The sequence below is a fragment of the Clytia hemisphaerica genome, unplaced genomic scaffold (genome assembly GCF_902728285.1).
Source record: "Clytia hemisphaerica strain Z4C2 unplaced genomic scaffold, Clytia hemisphaerica genome assembly, whole genome shotgun sequence".
Classification (NCBI taxonomy): Eukaryota; Metazoa; Cnidaria; class Hydrozoa; order Leptothecata; family Clytiidae; genus Clytia; species Clytia hemisphaerica.
The window spans coordinates 1,172,187-1,192,771 of record NW_027103850.1 but is presented as its reverse complement, the minus strand read 5'-3'; the positions used below and the strand labels follow the sequence as shown (position 1 = coordinate 1,192,771).

At 35.8% G+C, this 20,585-nt stretch overlaps 1 protein-coding gene across 2 annotated transcripts; it reads right to left on the bottom strand.

The window, feature by feature from the left end:
- Positions 1-2,822: 2,822 nt before the first annotated feature.
- Positions 2,823-20,377, bottom strand: LOC136807617 (uncharacterized). Of its 2 annotated transcripts, XM_067064209.1 has the most exons (13): positions 20,120-20,377; positions 19,449-19,558; positions 18,598-18,801; positions 17,346-17,535; positions 15,551-15,619; positions 14,003-14,050; positions 13,082-13,288; positions 11,799-11,969; positions 11,044-11,252; positions 10,017-10,155; positions 6,323-6,492; positions 5,297-5,405; positions 2,823-4,528 (listed from the first exon to the last, which is right to left on the bottom strand). In XM_067064209.1, exons 1-13 carry the CDS (start codon positions 20,301-20,303, stop codon positions 4,272-4,274), a joined length of 2,067 nt encoding a protein of 688 aa, XP_066920310.1. In that variant the 5' UTR covers positions 20,304-20,377; the 3' UTR covers positions 2,823-4,271. The 2 variants fall into 2 exon arrangements, with proteins under 2 accessions (XP_066920310.1, XP_066920311.1); XM_067064210.1 differs by lacking the exon at positions 15,551-15,619.
- Between the last annotated feature and the right edge of the window lie 208 nt (positions 20,378-20,585).

Here is a 20,585-nt window from a genome sequence, read left to right as displayed (position 1 = left end):
ACCGACGGGTATGTGCGGGTCCTAAGGGTACCTTTTCCAATATGTTTAGAATCCCGGGAGGGTATGATTTTCACTGATTTTTGCTGCTCTGTAAGGGTGCTATTTTAAAAGCCAATTTTTGACCCGCACATACCGTCAGTCCGCAAACCCAGTGCCCCCCCCCCCGGGCTCATTGGTTAATATTTTCTCTTTGAAAACTTGACCTCTGATACTCAGGGTACCATTATGGAGGACTGTAACTTTTGTTAACGAAAAAAAATTCCGAGTTTTTAACCCTTTGGATCTGCACATCATTTTGGTATTTCAGTAAGGTTCCTTGACATCTAGGCGAATGCAATGAAGAATGACTTTTTTATGGTTTTATATTACACCTGTAAAACTACATAAAGATTAAGAAACGGTGTATTTCTTCTCAATACTTAAAATTTCTTGCTTACGCATTCATCACCTGTAAAACTATATATTTTCTGAAAGCATATGAAATGTAGAGTCTGAATACATATTCGAAAGTTTTGATATTTTGCTCCTAGCAACCAGCCTAGGTTGCCTAGCAACCAAATTTTCTAAAAAATATTGTTTTTTTCGTCAATTTTCAACTTTGGAGTCATCTGAAGAGTTGATTAGTTGAGTTAAGGCTACGAACGAATATCCACACAAATAAGACTAAATTAAGTACTGACCAAATGCAGAAAAATACTTGAAGAAGCTTGTCTATTTTCCAAGATATTGTAAGAAGCTGAAAGTCAAAAGTGCTAAAAAATGGGTAATTTTCAAGGTATGACTTTATTAATTATTTATTAATCTTTTTCTTTCAAAAGTAAGATATAAATGAAAGACACGTGTGAATAATATAGAAACCGTAAATAACAAATTTAGAGGGTCATAATAGATATACTAAGATAAATCACAAAAATATATTTAACTGATTCTTCGGTGATATTCTGTACGTTTTACAATCAATAAGTCTTTCGTTAAGTCTATGAATCATTCAATCTGTTCAACAATTTCAAGACTCGTTGCGTTTGAATTCTTCGATATCTCTTCCGTTTCGCTTTTTTCATAATTAATTAAACATAACCTAAGGGACTCCGCAATCTAATGAGCCCCTTCCCTGGACTAAAAACCTACCTCCCTCGAGGCTACAGGGGTCAGTCTGGTTCGCCAATCTAACTGATCTTTTGGTAGGACAAAAAACCTTGGTTCGTTAATAAAATAATAAATCTGTTATGGTCTTCTTCTGTTCCGTTTCCGTTCCATCGCTTGATTAGTCTGAATCGCAGACCTCTACAAAACCACAGGTAGTATAGGTCTGCTTAATGATCTACCAACGGCTTTCCGGTTCGCAAAGGAAATCTTGGCGAGTAATTTGATTGACATTGATGTGCGCGCAAAAACGATCGTTTCGAACGTTTTCAATGGAATGTTTACATTTGAAATTCGAATCCCAGACCAGAAAAACAAAACAGAAAAAAGATAAAAAAACAATCTGATACGCGCATTATGTACAGTCTGTAGATTTATTTTTGACTTTTGCTTTTATAAGATATCTGGTCTGTAAATTTATCAAAACTTTTCCATCAGCTCTTCGGTCGAAGCTCAAAAAATACAACCAGAAACACTCCAATCTCTTCAAAGAATTGAAAAAGATAAGATAGAAACCTGAAAAGATACAAAGGCCACACAGTCTTAAAAAGTGAAATGCCAAAGCTGAAGAAAAGCTCTTTGTTTGTTTTAACATTTAAAGGCCCTTGTTGAAGGAACAACAACACTCCCTTTTGTAGAATCATAAAGAAGTAATGTCAGAAATATTCAATATGACCCCCAAAATGTACTGTATATACATAACTAGAATACCTTGAAATAATAATAATCTGCAACATATCTATAGAACTGACAACACAATTATCTGGAGCTAAAGTGATCAACGAATCCAGTTTGGTAAAAAACTATACACTCATGCAAGTCCAAATTAAAGCATCAAAATGTAGTTTTATGAAGCAAAATTTTGTTGGTGCACACAGAAGATACATCAGGGCACTTAAATTCAATAAATCTAATTTCTCATCTTTTACAAAATCTCCCCATTAAACAAGAAAGGAGGAAGAAAAACAAGCAAACTTCCCTCCGCCTACTTTTTTTTCAAAATCCAAATATATTTTCCAATCTATGATTTGGTGCCTCACAGAAAGTTTAAACATTACGTAATGTTATATTTGTAGACACTCGCCAGCTAAAAATGTCTTTAGCCGTATATCGGCTAAAGGCGGCAAATCTCTGGACAAAGGAAATATAGCTTATTAAGCATCCTCTATAAGGAGCACGAATCCGTTAGTGGATGCCAGCAGCCTATCGCTTGATAGGTTATTCGGTCCCTATATTGTCGGCAATCGCCGTATGTTCATGAAAAGAAATGTAATCGATTAATAAAATTTTAAGTACACGACCTTGCGTTGCAAATGGGATGTCAAGTCTACTCCGTTCCTCCCTTTTATAGTGCATGCCGGTACTTTCGTCCGAAATCGTATAAGATATTCAGATTACCGGATATTTTTTCAAAATATAGCGGAAATCCCACAATCTGGGTTTTTCAAAATTTGAAGTTCGGGCGAGAAAGTCGGTTTTGGGCTATCTGTTAAATGTAATTGAATATTTCAATTTGAGAGCAGTTTATAGACTTATCTTAAGATCTTAAACGTCCTCAGTTTTAAAACTCAGAGTTAACTCTACCACCCATCCAACCTAAGTTAAAACGCTTGCAAATGGTTTTACGATCTTGATTGTAGCATCAACAGTTTCACATCAACAAATCTTGGAACGTCATCTCCATGAAATAATTTTATTTCAAAAAATATAAAAAATATATTTTTACAATCAAAAAACATAGTCTAAAACTAAATCAAAAGTTATGGCAAATTTGTTTCCCCACTGCAAATTAAGGGAACTAATTTTCGCTACCCAGCCAGGGTACCAGAGGCCAAATTTTCATCCGAGAAAATATTCACGGTAAATTTTTGCGGGAACAATTTTTCCCACGAAAAGAACCTACGAATTACAAAGTGGGCCATTTTTCACCAAAAAAATTGTAAAACCCCTATGAAAACGAAAGAAATATGTCCAAATAGGGCAATATCGCGAAATAAGATTCGTTCGAATTTTTTTCCAACCGTGAAAGAATTAGTTCCCGCTAAAATTAGCTCCCTTAACGTAGTCTGCAATCAAATTTTAGATTGAAGTTCATTGGCGGACAAATGTTTATTTTATTTTATCTATATTCAGTTAGTTGAGAAATAATAATTTTCAAAAATTGACCAAATCTAACATTGTATTGGAAGAAAAAGGTTAGAAAACTATACCATTAAAATCTAAAATCAAAATAACACAGATAAAAGTATTAGTATCAGCAAATGAGATAATTGACATTGATAAAAGTTCTGAGGCCAGCTCATAAAAAATAAAAATTTATTAAATACTATGAAAAAATACCTATGAACAATCAAGAGCGATATAGATTAGAAAACTATGGAACAGAACAAGTGCAGTGAAGTCTCGAAATCTTTCAAATGAAAAATCATTAAAATAAAAAACATTGTTTGACATTATGAATTCGCATTAAAAATCAACGAATTGAATTGGCTTGACCACTTATCCGCAAATTTTAACTCTCTGCTATCTAAATGTGGTATGGTTTAAAATATTTACCATAAACCATTTAAAAATCACAATATTGAAATACTAATGAGAATTAATACGAAGAATGATTTTAAAAATTATCCCGAAATTTCTTTTTTCTCTAATAAAAATAGTCCCTTCCGAATTCGAAACACAAAGTTCATTTCATCATTACAAGGACGTTTGGTGTTTTCAGTCTCTATTTACTTTTCATACCCATTCCTGCTTAGAATGACATCAATGTCACCAAAAAAGTGCATCTTAAAGAGACATAAAAGTAGTAAAATGTAAACATTGCGAGAACCAAGTGTCATTAAAGAGAACAATTAAAATCACGTGTCCAAAACAAACTTGTAAAACAATTGAACAATCAAAATTAGCCATATTTGGTTTGATTTTTTATTTTGACATGTGATATTTGTTTTGATTTTGTATCCGCTGCATACAGTTTGTTTACAAATTTCGCAAGTACTGTTATGTCCCTTTTAATGAAACGAATAGGTTTGTCTTTATTTATTTCTTATAGGCATCCCTGTTTATAGTGAGTCGCTGTCACCAAAAAATTGATATAACAAGGATGAGGTTTTGTCTCTATTTATTCTCTATTCATCCCTGCTCGTAGTGGTGTTACTTTTCAGCGCTGGATTGCAAACCAGTGTTGTGGGATCTGTAATAGCATTCACACTGAGATATCGTACCCAAATATTTTTACGGTCGTGATGATAAAATGTGTGCTGACATTTCTCGTCCACAACGAAACTTTCCGGTCCCCTGTAGATCTTTTTACCGGATTCTGTTTCGTACATCATTGCATTACCATAGGCGCAACGGTAGAAGCCGAGCATATAATGTGGATTTTCTGAACAAAAAAGAGTTAAAGAAAATCATTGAATTACCACAAATTAATGAATTAATATGACACTCATCAGCTTTAATGCGCAATGGGACCATCACTTAGACAGGAAACCCGTCCTGTTTTTTTATACTCTGATATATACAGGACGGGTACGAGCTGTGAAGTAGATTTCTGCCTTGAAAAATTTACAGTGAGAAATTCGAAATTAGCACTGTCCTCGCTTCTTACTAAAATTAAATTAAACCAAATTTCGGAACTTGCGTTTTCTCTAACAAAGTGTGACCAGTGAAAGAATAACAAAATTTGATTAGCTTTGTTTTCTGGGAAGCTCAAAATCTTAGCCCAGATCATACCATTCATTTCACCATCAGTATATAAAAGAAGAAATCATAGCATGGATCTCCAGGCTAACCTTCACTATACCACTGAACTGTCCGGGATTGCGAGATATCCTAGGACTTAAAGCTAGTTAGACGAACATTTGCAGCCTAATCTACGGTTAAGATAAGTTCTAAGTTTGCCAAAAAGCTTAAAAAATATTTAATTTATCAACTTATGGAGGGAGTGACATTCAAGATTGTAATTTGTCTATGTCACAGTTGAGAAAAGAGTAAAATCTTTGCACTTTTAAACCAGTTATGAAATCTGGCGTAGTGGTATAATGGCCTTAGTTCAATACCCACCGAGTCCCTAAGCCATTTCTAAGGAAAATGGGTAAAAATAGTCACAAAATGGTGTAAATAAGAACATTTTAAGAACAAATCTGCTTACTCCCAACGTAAATGCCATCAACAACTTCGGGAATAGCTTTATACTCTGAGTGACCAATCTTTTTCCTTAAACCTTCTAAAGTGAATTCAATACCGTATGTCTCCACCAACTGTAATATGAATAAAAAGTAATTTCATTTAGTAAATATAGAGGAAAGATAAAAAGTAAATTAAAATGAAAGGAGCATAATCTTACAAAAAAAAAACGGTGAAAATGAAATTAATAGAACAATTTCATAGTTTCCAACCTTTCAAAGCAGTAAAATTAAGGGGGTCGTACTTAAGTGAAATAAGTTAATATCAATTTGTTTTTATGAACGTCCAGCTCTCAAAATATTTGGTAATTTGGATTTCCACTGGAATTATTTTCATTGGGCTATTCCAGAAATAGTCTGTACCCCCTATGTTGAGGAGGTGTGACATCCAGGGTGGCCTGGAAAATGAAGAATCCATCCTAGCTGGCACACAACATTGTTTCAACGTTTTTCTATCGTTATATGGACGTTGTGAGCGTTAGAAAAACGTCGAAACAACGTTGTGTGCCAGCTGGGATGGTCTGGTTTTTTGAATTGTAAAATCCAGGGTGGTCGGTAAAATCGGATTGAAAATTCAGTGTGGTTCGAAGAAATGTGAGGAAAATAATACAGGGGAATCACCTTTAAAAAAAATATCTCCTCAACAGAAGGGGTATAAATTTTTTCTGGAATAGCCCATTTGCATGGGCCCCGTCAACGGGGGTAGCTTTTTCGTAGACCATGTCATACGTTTTTAAGAGTTACTATTTTAAGCTGGTTTGAGACCAAATCAAACCACAAAAACTATTATTCTTCCCAATTAGATATCATTTAAAGGTGATCGCCCAACCATGGTGGGCGACATTTTCTTTCCAAAATGTTGGTCCCCCTCACTTAAAATGGCTCGCCGGGGCCCATGATTTGATTGTTAAGCGAACTTATTCTAAAAAGTAGCCATAAGTACGGTATACACGGAAGTCCTTTCTTGGGCATACTGTATTTGGTATTCTTACCTGATCCAAATTGTTTGGAATGAAATTCATTATAGCTGTTTGAAATGGTTCTTTGTGGCCCAATCTACATTTCCATTTTTTGTAAGCAGAGCCTGGTGTATAATTCTGCCATAAAAATATACCCAATAAGCCCAGTAGAATACCAAACAAAATGGCTGATCCACAAAAACCTACGAGATAAAGGAATAAAGGTATTAAAGGTTTTGTTTGTAAATAAAAGTGATATCGTTTGCTTACCCATCAATTTTAATTCACAAGCTTTTTCACGTTGGATTGACACGGATGTGGAGAAAGATTGGTCAGAAAGAGGAAAAGAAAATTAGTTTTTCGCTTATATCAGCATAATATAACAAAAGGCAGACACTGCCCTGATATGAAATATGTTTCTGGTATGAAACGGGAAAACTTATGAAAAGGTAAAACCTTTAATGTGATATTAGCTATTGAAAAAATTCGATTCCGTGTTAAAAATGTTGTAGGCTCTGTCCCTTAAACTAGCCATAACTTTCATTAAGTTGCCACCGCAGCAAAACGAACACATAGAGTTGAATTTGCGCTCAAAAGAAATGATCTTAGCCCTACAGTAATTTTTGTTAAGAGTGACCTCTCATCTGAGACAAAATTCTTTCAAATGCTAACAAATGTGTCAAGGGAGTGATTTACAGTCTACTTAAGGTGACATCCGTGCCTTGTCTTACACGTTTTTTTAAGAACAATTGCAAAAGAATACGAGGCTGAACTATGGGGTTTTGATTGGTGAATTTGAATATGATTCATGTACCAACATCCAAAAAGGAATCAATCTCAAACTTTACATTCATCGAGACAAGTCATCCGACACTTGCACCTTTTAAAATCCGACAGGCTTTTATTTTGAATTTGTTGTGGTCAGAGATGGACCTGAATCTTGGCTTATTTTGAATGAATGGGAATGAATGGTCAACTGGTGATAGATCAAGGGTTTCTTGAAAGAATCAAATGGGATTCACACCCATTCATGGCCTAGAAGTTCCACTAAATTTGATTTGAAAATCATGCTGAAATGACGTTGTTGTCAAGCTGTTTTTGCCTCATTCACCTCCGCTGGTGCAGAAACCAAAGTTTCGAACTTCTTGAGAAATTTAATTTCAAAATTGATTCAATCATGTTCAAATCTAAACCAGAAACTGGATATAAAGAAGGAATACAGAAAATTGATTGGTAAAGAAAGACTAAGAGATCTTGGATATTTTGAGTGGCATCCACTGACTTTCTGATCTGGATTATATATATGCATTTTGCACTGGCAAGCTGGCAAGTTGGCTGAGTTGATAAAAAAGTAAGTAATTTTTAACCTGTTTGTTCATCTCTTTAATCTCTGAACTGTCTGACTGTACTGGGTATAGTGTACAGTAGGGGTTATTAAACATGATGCTAATTTTGCAGAATTGACGTGTTGGTTTGGTACTTCAAAGGTTTGACTAGTTTCTTATTGCGCTTTGTGGAAATACAAAGCTGGGAGAGAATAAATCATGTCAAAAATGCTGCCAGCATCGTACTTTGCTGGGATTCTAAAGTTTAGAAATTCTATATAGTTCTGAAATACCCCTTAGCATCATTCCATCCCACACAAATTTTATTCAAATATTTACTGAATTGGCAGGACGTCTGCATTCCAGCCATAATTAATTTAAGAGCAATAAATTTATTGGTGTGTCCCTGATAAATCTGTTACATTGTTATCAAATGAAAATTAATGTCATACTGTAACATTGTTGTCAAGCTAAAAATAATGAATTTTTGTTCTATTTTACAGGATGGCTATAAAAAGATTGGAAACAGATTGGGCGAAACATTGTCAAGCTTTAACGTAACTACGGACTACAAACGTAAACCATGCTGGAGATAACATTTTAAGAGATGCAACCATTTGAATCAATCGGCAAATCTATGTATTTATTTGGAAAATTTGTCGTTGAACCCGTTTGATGACGTTTTGAAAATATTAACATTTTAATGCCATTTTTTAAAAGTTTAAATGGATGCAATCTATAATCAAACTATAAAATTGAGATCTACAGCATTTGCATTTCATGCCCTTATAAGAGACACATAATATAACAAAAGGCAGACACTGCCCTGATATGAAATATGTTTCTGGTATGAAACGGGAAAACTTATGAAAAGGTAAAACCTTTAATGTGATATTAGCTATTGAAAAAATTCGATTCCGTGTTAAAAATGTTGTAGGCTCTGTCCCTTAAACTAGCCATAACTTTCATTAAGTTGCCACCGCAGCAAAACGAACACATAGAGTTGAATTTGCGCTCAAAAGAAATGATCCTAGCCCTACAGTAATTTTTGTTAAGAGTGACCTCTCATCTGAGACAAAATTCTTTCAAATGCTAACAAATGTGTCAAGGGAGTGATTTACAGTCTACTTAAGGTGACATCCGTGCCTTGTCTTACACGTTTTTTTAAGAACAATTGCAAAAGAATACGAGGCTGAAATTTGGCCAAAACCTAAGAACAAATTAGGAAGAATCTGAACCTCAGATTTCAGAAATTACTGAGAAGTACACGTTTCCGTTTTAATTAATATTGACATTTAAGGCTGAAAAACTCATATAAATTTAAGAGCAGCCCAGCCAGAATCATATGACGTACTGGTTTTTCCTATAAAAAGCGTATATATCTGAAGATACTGTTATTTTACTAATGTACACGTTTAGCAACATAACTGTTTGAATACTTTGAGTAGAGTAATATTTATAACCTGTGAAGAGCGCTTAATAACTACTTGTGGTATAAAAAGGGAATTTCCCGGAAAAGGGCATTTCCTTAGATTCATTTAACTCTCCAGGTATAAGAAAAAGACAAACTGACGTTTCAAAATGAGTAATCAGATCAAAATAACTCCGGAAAAGTCTTTTTGATGATGATAATACAATAGAGAGACCGTAAGATAAGAATGCTACCGTTAAGCGGAACTAAAATACTGAAAAACGCGCAAAATTATGAGATGTTTGCCCAACTTCCTTATGCGTGAAGCTATGAATGCCATCTTCAGCTTTTAGGCTTCCTCCGGTGGCAAAAAGAAAGATTTCAAAATTACATTTTATATTGTTTCTTGTTGTCTCAGTTTTGGAGGAGACTTTTCAGGTACTAAATTCGTCGCTGAATTTTTATAAGTAGTTGCTAGAATGAGGGGAAAATATTATGCTGTCGTTGATTTACTTTTTTTCAGCCGTCCAGGAGCCGTCCGTAGTTTATTCAAAATTCTATAAAACAGCTAAAAAGTATAGTCTACATAATAGACTAGGCTTTACTCTAAAGGTTTTGCACTTGAAAGGAAAACAAAAAAATAAGACACCCTTCTCACAGACCTGGTAAGATTCTTCAGCCAGTGGGTATAAAAATAGCGGACTGAAACTCGATGGGGGTCGATATTGCCATATTTTTCATGGCTAGAGATTTTAATTCTTTTGTTTTCAAGTCAGAAAATTCAGTGGGGATGGGAAAATTAGCAGTGAGGATTGGTTTATTTCATTATTTTCAGTGGGGACAAAAATTGGAGGATAATTGTCCACCGTTTCCAGTGTGAAAGGGTCCCAGTGAGTCTGTGAGAAGGGGGTGTTATATTGTAACCTTCTTAAATGTTTTTAGGTGTATTCATTTAGAGAAAAAGACAAGTTGGTTGGTTGGTAAAACTCACATTTCCTCCATCGAATTGCTGACCTGTTCACTCTTTCGATCTTGTGGTCCAAACTAGTTTCCATGTCTCTCAGTTTTTCATTGACTAAATGCTGTGAAGCTGCTTGCATGAGTGATACCCCTGCTTCAACTATACCGACCTAAAAAATAAGAGACAAAAGCTATCATTTGTGAAACGGCGTTTTGACTTTTCTCGATGTAGTGATAAGAAATTTTGTTTTCTTGGAAAAATTCAGTTCTTATCTTTTAAAACGAAATCCTCTAATTTTGCCTCTTTACAGCCCATACTCATAGATTTATAAAGCCCGAAGGACTAGAAGTCGTGCTTTGGCTGAAAAGTGTGCGAGGTTAGGTAAGGAAATCCTACCTAGGTGACGTGACATTACCATAGAATTTCAGTGTTTGACCAATAAGCGAAGCTTTGCGGGTTTTCGAAAACAGTGCCAGCAATATTTTTTTGCGATATTCACTTTTTTTGCTTGGAAGAGCTTGAAGCACGACATCTAGCCCTTTGGGCTTTACAGAAATCTGTGCCCATGCTTCACACCATTCGAGAGACTGACAAAAATGAAGTAAGTATAATCATCTACAATACTGGCCAAAAGTGTAATGGAATTCCTCACTTATTTATATGAATTACAAGTTCCCCCTTTACCCCCTTATACAATGTTGAATTTCAGTACAACTTGACTCAGCAACATAGTAGAGAGGGAAAGGGGGAGTGGAGCCATAAAAACAGTACCGTAGAATAAGTGGAATTCCGTTTACTTTTGGCCAGGATTGTAGTGGCTGTCGGTGGAGCCGGGATTGAGGGAGTCTATCCTCGTTTCGTCACTTTTTCCATTTAATGCTGAGATAGAACGCTATATCTACTCTCAACTCCCAGTAACTTACTGCCTAGCATTCGCTGAGTTAGCAGTGACCGGGGATCGAACCCACAACCTTTGGATTGTAAGACGAATGCTCTACCGACTGAGCTAACCGACCACAAAATACGAGGGCATGTAGAAATACAAAGAAATACGTACAGTTTTATCACCGCTGTTCAAGCGCGAGTTGAATGCTACACCAATAAAAGTTGCTTCGTTTTTCTCGCTTTTAGTTCCCAAGTCGTAATCACCGACTGCAAACCCAGGGTTGTTGGGAGCTGCGTATAAAAACTCATTTGTGCGCACAGAACCAATGACTTGAACTGGAACAATACCCATCATACAGATGATAATGGTCCGTTTGTTGGCTGGTGAAAAGAAATAAAAATAGTATATCATTCTACTCTATAATTCGACTTTCTACAATTCGATACGCTCCATTTTTTGATAATTCTACAAGTCATCGTCATCAAGAAACTCTCATAAACGACGCTCTACTATTTGATACGCTCCCTAATAAGATAAAAATCTAATTCCCCTTTCGAATTAGAGACGGTCGACTGCAATGTTTTATTCTAATCTCTTTAGCAAAAATGATTAATTTCAGCGCCCCTTTGCTTTTTAAATAATCACCTTGAAATAAGCAGAAAAAAAATAATACCCAACAATTTTCATACTCGCTTCGCTCGTGTTACTTTTACACCTATATTTTACATTTAGGGCGCGCCAAAATCCCAACTTTCGAAAATTGTTTCCTATATTTGCCCCAATTTTGGTCGAGCCACACTGCTTTCAACCTTTGCCAACAAATTGTCTATCTATGCTTACCTAACCTCTATACTCACTTGTCCCGCATGATATCGTTTCAGCCCGACTATCTACATTCAAAAGACAAAAATACACACTGTACTTACAATTTTTCTTTGGACAATAAGCTTCAATATATGGTGCTTTCGTAACAACACCTTTCAAAATGGCGTCTTTTGCATTCTGATTGGTCAGTTTGACAACGGCCAATTTTTGAATGGAGTTTTGATCAACATCTGCATCGTACGTTTCTATAGCGGACAGACCAACTACTTCACCTGTTGTTGATTGCAAAGAAGTAGAGAAAACACTGTCAATACATTTATCAACCCTAAACCCTGCAAAGGAATCTGGTTCAGTTTGCCATAGCCAGTACCCTTCTAAACACCCCTGTCTCAATTCCCCGGTAGAACTTTTTCCCTCAGTGGGGATGAGAATCTCTATCAAAATGCCAATGTGGATAGAAAATCTATTGTTTCTGGCTCAAAAATTCCAGTGGGGATGTTTTTGGAGTGAAACTTTTTCCATTCAATTTTCAATGGGGATAAAATCATAGAGCAATTTTCCAATAGGGTTGAAATTATATGGTATTTTTCCACAGGGGACGATCTTTTGGCCTATTTTTCCACCGGGGCAGGGGTCCACCGGGTCTGTGACACAGGGGTGCTTCTAAACCAAAGTAAATCATGATTACATCCAAACTCGAGCCTAAATCCCGTTGATGAATTTCTTTACTGAAAGCAAAATGCGGCAAAAAGAAGAAGTCAAGTTCGGTCCATTAGATAGCGTGATGCGAGTATGAAAGTCTTCTTGAAACAAATCACCATCACATAGGTCTACTGTCGCATTAAAAGATGGGGCAGGATTTTAGTTCAGTTAGGGACGCAAATGGTCCATTTAAAGTTTCATATAAGATATAGTTTTATACAATATAAACACATAGATAAGCTCACAGATTTCGCGTGGAAAAGTGTGTCTGGTTTTAAGGTCGAGTAGTCTGCCATGTTGTTTTCTATTTTACCTTAAGATTTCTAGAACGTCAAATTTCAAAACATTCGAATCACGCGCTATACACGCGTCTTTTCGACCGTAGTCGCGTGGTCAGGTGCGTGCCACTTAATTACTTAATTATCCCCCTAAACTCGATCCAATTCTTTTTTAACACATTTTTCTTTTGTTTATAGGTGCGAAAAAAGACGGGGACGGTTTTAGTAGGATAAAGCGGACAAAAAAATACCCGCGCGGCAATTGGCGGCTACGGTCAAAAAGGTGTATTAACGACCAAAACTGAAAACAAGATGGCGGACTTGTCAGCTCTAAACCTTAAAACGATTCCATTATACGATAAGCCCGATCCAGTCAAGTAGTTAGAGTTCAGTGGTGCTCATACCTTCTTCGAAATTTCCATCATCATCACCTAATTCAAAATGGTAGCCAATGTCATGGCGTTCCGTTTTGAATGATGTTCCATCGAATTCCGTACCATTAAGTGAAAGAGTCTTCGTTTCAATTCGATCGGTTATAATACGTGAATATTCGTCCAATATTCTGCTTTGCTGTTGTTGTTGTTGATGTTGACCATTGTTGTTGCCTTCGTCTGTAAAATTAAACAAGACGACTTAAAGTCGATAATTTCGCATAATATTAGAACATCAACGACGAAGACGCGTGAAACGTGGCTCCGGCAGCATTATGGATTTTGAATGAAGCGTTACACAAAATATACACATTGTATTGTACACACAGGTCGTAAATACCCCGTTTTCTTAAGAAAAATCTCAATCCATTAAAAACAAAAAGATTCCTATAAAAATGCGACTCAAAATTCCTTTTTATAAGCGTAAAAAAGATCTTTAAATTCAGAATAAATCAGAGAACTGCAATATATACTTGAGAAAAATAATTTTAAAATTTTTTGAAAATGAAGAAGAAAAAATGAACTTTTCATTCTTTGATGCCAGCCCGGGGGGGGGGGGTACTTAGGCAAATTGAGGGTACGGTATGTGCCGCCCTTAAGGGTACCTTTTTTGGACTTCCTGTGTTGGTGGGATGGAGCATGTTGCATTGTACAAACGTGAAAAAAACTGCTCGTGTTCCCAAGCCTTAAGTCCTTTTTTAGAAGCGAGAGAATAGCAAGTGCTTGTAAAATTAACCGGCAAGTCAATAAATTCCACAGATGTATGGTTATATATAATTACATACTGGCATAAAAACAGATCTCAAATAGTAGGTCTGATAAGGAGTATGGAAAACCTGTTAATTTCTAATAAGGAAGATCCAGAGAAGATTAAGGTTATAATGTATATCTTACATGAAGGGGCGCTCGGTGAATATCCAACTCCAGAATCTCCAGAACTCACTGAAAGAAAAAGAAGTAGTTCGTTACAGTACAGTGTAATGAGGGTCGAATGATGTGTTGCTCGTCTTTAACGAGCTGCGCTTTTATCAGATTGAAGCCTTAAAATGTTCTTAACATGTTCTTATTTTCGCCATTTTGTGGGTAATTCCCTAAAAGTTTGTTACCTTGTACAAAAAATCGTCACTTCCAAACTGTGTTTGTGTGAAATCAAGTGCGTATTACTTATGGGTAATGAATCAACGGATCCTGCACTAATGTACTTCCCAGTTTTCTCAAAGGTAACGAATCGAGTGGGGATTGAACCCACGACCTCTCGCTTGCCGGGCGATTGCTCTCCCAACTGCGCTATCTGTGTTTGTTATTTTCAATGTGTGTACACGTTTTTTTATAAGAACAAACTATGTAAAAACATAAGGCTTAGATGGCCAAAATGTTTAGAACATGTTAAGAACACTTTAAGGCTTTGCGGACTATAAAACACCCGATTTCTTAAGAAAATGGATAAAAATACGCAAAAAATGGGGAAAATAAGAGTATGTTAGGAAAATTTTTAGGCTTAAAACTCAAAAAAGTTGGATGTTCTTATAAAAAAACAACGTATAGGTCTGTAATTTGAGGAAAAGAAAATTTTCTCACAAATACTGAAGCAAGAAACAGAACAATACAATACACACAAAATGAATATAATGATTAGTTGGTATTAGTTGGATCAGTAAAATATATGTGCGGTGGCAAAAGGATATTCTCACCCGCTAATATACATAAGTGGATATGGTTATAAGCAGGGGCCAATTAAAAAAGTCAATAAATTAATGAGAGAATGAATGATAACGTTGAAAAGTGAGAAAGATTTTTTCCATGAAATCACTAAACTAAACCTAGATTTTGGGATGTTCTCCCTAACTTGGACAATTTAATCATCCTCATTGACAGCTAATGACTCCTAGGTTCGGCAAAAGAAGCTTAGGGAGCGTTTCATAAATTTCTTATATTTCCTTATCGAGGGATCCGTGTAAATTTCGGAGAATCAATATTTTTGTCGTTGTTGTTAGTAATCTCTGTGTCGTTATTTAAGTAGTAATTATCGACCGCCGGAGGCGGTTTCTTTCATAGTGGTGAGCTAATCTCGTTTTACCTTGGCTCATTACTTTGTCTACCATTTACTTTCGGCTTTTTTAACTAGATTACCCAGGTGTTTCTCTTTTTTTCCCCTGAATGTCTTATATTCGGAATTGAATAATCGAGACATGAAAAATGACTATATTGTAATCTGTTTTCAATGAATAATCTAAAATGTACTGGAGATGACATGTTTATCTGGTACATGACATGTAAGCGTTAATAATGTGCGCGCGCTCTTTCGCGAGCGTGATGCGCGATGGAAGGCGGTCGTTTCAGTGTGGTTTAGATCCACACTGTGACCTAGTTTTTTATTATTGAATGTTTAGTTGATGTCATTAGATGTTTTTGTTGTTATTTTATTTTCTTATTTTTTGGTACCTGAATTAAAAGAGTCAGATTTTGTTCGTTTGATTTGGCGTTCAAGTTCTTCATTGTTTGATGTGCTACCTGTTGTGTGTGATGATGATGGTATTTTATTCATGATATTCATGACGTATTGTTTTCTACAGAGACACCCTGGTTATGGTAAGTAGTAGCGAATTTTAATCAATTTTTCTCCAGTTGAAATCTCTTGAATTTTCTCCACTACTAGCAAGAACCGAAGCGTTTCCGTAGAAGACTTTACGTCATGAATGTCATGCATTGGGGGTGAAAGTTGTGAAAAGTCAAATGGACATAAAAGTAAAGTTACAAAGAAAACAAACTTCATACAACGTGATACATAAACCCCCTTCTCTCAGACCCGGTGGAATTTCTTCAGCCAGTGGCGGTAAAAATAGCGGAGTAAAACTCGATGGGGACAGGGGGGGGGTCTGTAGTAAAATCTCAGACATATATGAGTAGTAAAAGGATTTTTACAAAATTTTACATACCACCACCCAGATTCTTGGAAGAGGTATTTTACTACCCTGGCAGTAAATTTTTTTGGGACAATTTGACATAGAGACCACCTAAATTTTGGTCGCTTTTTGGACCAATTTTTCAAAAAGAGCTAAAAAATCATTATTTCTCTATTTTTAGGTTTTGTCCTTAGAATTAAAGTCTTTTCTATATTGACAAAAAATTTCAAGAATTTTTTGTTTGCAGCAAACAACTTTCCAACAGAAATTTTGTTTCAAATTATAAAAAATTTCAGATTTTTTCCAGAAAAATTATCCCAAAAATTAAAAATATTGCAAAAAATAGCTAAAATTTGCTAATTTTACCAGTTTTTACTACCCGGGTAGTAAAAGTTTTTCAAAAATTTACACATAGATACCACCTTTTTTGTTATTTTACTACCCTGGGTAGTAAAAAATTTTTTCCATTTTTTGTCACACCACCACGGTAGTAAACCTCATTATGTCTGAGATTTTACTACTGACCCCCCCCCCCCTGATGGGGATTGATATTCCCATTTCTTTTTTATGGCTGGGGATTTGTAATTCATCGCTTTCGAGTCAGAAAATTCAGTGAGGATGGAAAAAATGGCACAATAATTTGCAGTGGAGATTGGCTTTTCTGATTATTTTCAGCGGGGACAAAAATTAGAGTAAAATTTTCCAATGAGGACGACATTTAGGCCAATTTTTCCAGTCGGAAGGGATTCCAGTGGGTCTGTGAGAAGGGGGTGGATACATAAACAAAACATGTGAAAAAATAACCAATCATTTCAATCCATTGTTTAAAAAGTTTGTTTTGACAAATGATTTTAATTATGGATGAAACAGTACTTTCCTTACACAGAAGGGGCAGAGCCAAGTTTGAATAGAAATATTGTTCTGCATGTTTTGGAATGAAAACTCGGATGAACCCTTAAAAGGGTATTAGGATTTCATCCTCGACTAAAGCTTACTTCGATTATTTTAATGAAGAAAACAGCTACCCGGTGTTGAGCTTATTTAAAAAATATTACAACAAAATCTAAACAATATTTTTCCAGGGAATATTGACTGAAGGTTAATAATAGAACTTTTCATAAATTACGTCACGAACATCACTTGCCTCGTTTTGAAATTATTGCCATGGTGATTAGCTCCCAGCGGATTTCATTGCAACTACTTTCTATTCACAAAAAAATCATTTAATGTATCTAGGAACATAATCACCATGGCAATAATTTCAAAACGAGGCAAGTGATGTTCGTGACGTAATTTATGAAAAGGTCTATTCTAGACTAACACGCTGAGCATACCTGAACTTTGGCGCTTGTTATCCGTTCCGATCAAGTAAAACGAATCGGTCTCCTTTGTGACTGTTTTTGAGACGTTCTTGTATTTGATGGTGATAAGATAAGAGAATTTCTTTTTTTCTTTGTCTGGAGATTTTGGAAGATCAAAGACTTTGTGGTCTATAGCATCGTTCAAACTGAACTCCAAACGAATCTGGAATTGAAAGGATTTTATCATAGTAGACGAAGACATTATCATTGTTGAATTGCATTCTCTAGCTGGACCTTACCTGAGGAAGGGGATATTTAGGCAAAATCTCTGCAGTGCCGTAGGAAGCATTTTCATATTGGGGGGGCTGAAGTTTAGTGACACCGCGAGGGCCAACCATGGTTTGGCCCGAGGGGGGAAATTTTGAAAATTTGAGCTCTAGATTGCTTAAAAATACACTCAAAACATGCACATAGAGACAATTATGACAAATTAAAAAATAAAAACTTTGCATTTTTCAAAATAACCATTTTTGAAAAAATTATTGGGGGGCATAGCCCCCCCTTGCCCCCCCAGTTGCTACGGCACTGCTCTGGTAGGTTAACGAAAGCACTATCAATTAAAAAATCAAGGGGCTGGGTGACTGCACGATTAGATAAGAGTCGATATTTATTGTGGATACAATCATGGTGAAAATATATTGAGAATTTAGCTTATTTCCTCGTTTTTCGAAATGTGGAGTTCGGGCGAGAAAGTCACTTTTGGGCTAATTGATAAATTTATTCCAGTATTTCAATTCGGGAGGGATTTATAGACTTCCAGGCTATATTCTGAGCCCTAGCGTTAAAACTCAGAGTTAAAACTCAGAGTTAAAACTCAGAGTTAAAACTCAGAGTTAAAACTCAGAGTTAAAACTCAGAGTTAAAACTCAGAGTTAAAACTCAGAGTTAAAACTCAGAGTTAAAACTCAGAGTTAAAACTCAGAGTTAAAACTCAGAGTTAAAACTCAGAGTTAAAACTCAGAGTTAAAACTCAGAGTTAAAACTCTACACTTCCAACCTAATTTAGAGCACTTCCAAATCGTTTGTGGTTATAAGATTTCGTAGGAATTTGCCTTTTTTCTCAAATATTACGACCATGTTTGTAGCTCAGTAAGTTCTAGACAGTATTTCTGTTTTCGCGGGGGTCCACGACCAACCGAATCTGCTTCCATGAGCTGAACGGAGGTGTTGAAAGGAAAAAGAACTCGAGTAGCTATCACGACACAAAATTTATTTAAATACTTACTGTATTAAATCTGTTGAAGTTTCTCCAGCTTGATTGAACTTCTGATCTAATATTCTTGTAATGATTATGGACTATGACGTCAATTTTGTCCACCCATTCTAATGAATTAGTGGTCGTCTGAAGGATGATATTTAGCTTGATGTCATCACAATTGATTCGTTGTACCGACTTTACCATCTGTGTCATCTTTTCTTTCCTTCGTTGCTATGAAGAAAGAGATAAATTTAGGTATGCTTTAAGCTTGTTCACAGTCCCTCAGTCCATTTTCCATTATGGTACAACACACGAAAATTGTGGCACCACGCGCATCATTACGGAGTTTATGTATTTACACTTTTGAGGACGGTAAAGTGACTGAAGCGATTCGGAAAAACCCGCAGTTCTGACCCACAATATCGAGGACCAAAAGTGCTAATTTACCGTCGTCCTCAGCTGAGGGCTGGTCAGGATGTAGACGAATTAGAACCTTACCGTCTCCGTCGCAGAAAAACACACGTACATAAACTTGGTATTAAAATAGTGTGAAATGGTGCAAGTGATTGCAAGGTATGAGATTTCGAAATCTTATCTTTTGAAAAAAAATCATATCTATACATCTTCACCCCTGTCTCGGTGAGAATTGTCTATCTGACGAGTTTGAGCAAATTACCGAGAAGTTTTTAGCTTGACTTATCGAAATTAAAGTCGCTTTACTAGTGGGAAGTGCAGCTTATGACTAAGTGAAGTCTAGGTGACTGTAGGAAATTTAAACTTTAGATAAGCATAAATACAGACGGACGGACGGACGAACGAACGGATGGATAGACGTACGGACAAACAAAGGAAGAAATTTCGAAAATATTTTCAAGTACCTGTTTTTTGCATATTTCTTTTGGAAAAACAGCATTGTCAATGATAAAGTCTGGCGGTTCAGTTGGTAAAAAGTCTAAATCCGCACCTGATAACTGTGGTAGATTTGACCCTGATGATGAAAAGAAACGTAGAGTTTAACAACTTTATAAGGCTTAAAAACGCCAAAAAATAAAAAAAAAGCTCATAGGCTTTTACACAACCCTCAGTGCGATTTTGAGGGTTCTAAAAAGACGTCCTTAAAGATTTTGTTTTTATCGTTTGCTTACTCGTCAGTTTTAATTTACAAGCTTTTTGATATTGCATTGACACGGATGTGGAGCAAGTCACTGTGGAGCAAGATTGGTCAGAAAGAAGACTACTAGGTTTGTGAGGTGACGGGTACGTCCGAGCCGGAAAAATTGTCCTTAATTTTAAGACCCGATCAAAAACTCAATTGATGTGTTATGGTTTGTGGTACCCTTATGGCTTGCACATACTCGGACAACAATTTTAACTGAATACTGAATACCCGGAGGGTATTATAGGGTGTATAAAGGTTCCGCCATTATAGAAACAAACATTCGAAGCGTGTGTAAGGGATCGCCTTCTAAAAAATGGAAGATTTGCTTCCATAATGTCAGAGATTATGCAAACTCAACAAAATATGAAAAACCTTTGACAAAACACAAACCTGGAACAGCTGGGAAATTCAAAGAACCATCTGTTTGGAAGGAAGGATATTGATGGTATTGACCAAAGTTGAATCCACCAAAAAATCCATTTTGTTGTTGTTGTTGTTGAGGCTGAAAGTTTTCTTGACCAGTACCACCAGCTGCGGCGAGCAAAGGCTCTCTTTGTGAGTTGTCTTCATACATTTTTACTTTTCTAATTGTGTCTCGTCGATTTGGTTCAATATTTTTTGTTTCTATTTTTCATTATATTTGTTTGTTTGTCTGTAAAGATAAAAACAATAATTTCATTAGAATTGTTTATTTAAATCCGTATAAATACTTCAATATGGGTGTTATATGATTAACATGTTCGTTTCGGAAAAATCATCATTTTCTACTGTGGCAGACTGGAGTAATATGGCTGTTCTATGATAATACGATAATTGTTACGGGATAATATCAGTTTGTATAAACCACAATTCGTCC

Bases quoted from the DNA above. Each gene is read 5' to 3' on its own strand.
- LOC136807617 (XM_067064209.1), bottom strand. From the start codon at position 20,303: ATGTATGAAGACAACTCACAAAGAGAGCCTTTGCTCGCCGCAGCTGGT. The intron at 13,289-14,002 runs GTAAGATATACA...TTAATTTTACAG, and splicing joins TTCACCGAGCGCCCCTTCAT to ACGAAGGCAACAACAATGGT. The intron at 11,970-13,081 runs GTATGAGCACCA...AATCAACAACAG, and splicing joins TGATGGAAATTTCGAAGAAG to GTGAAGTAGTTGGTCTGTCC.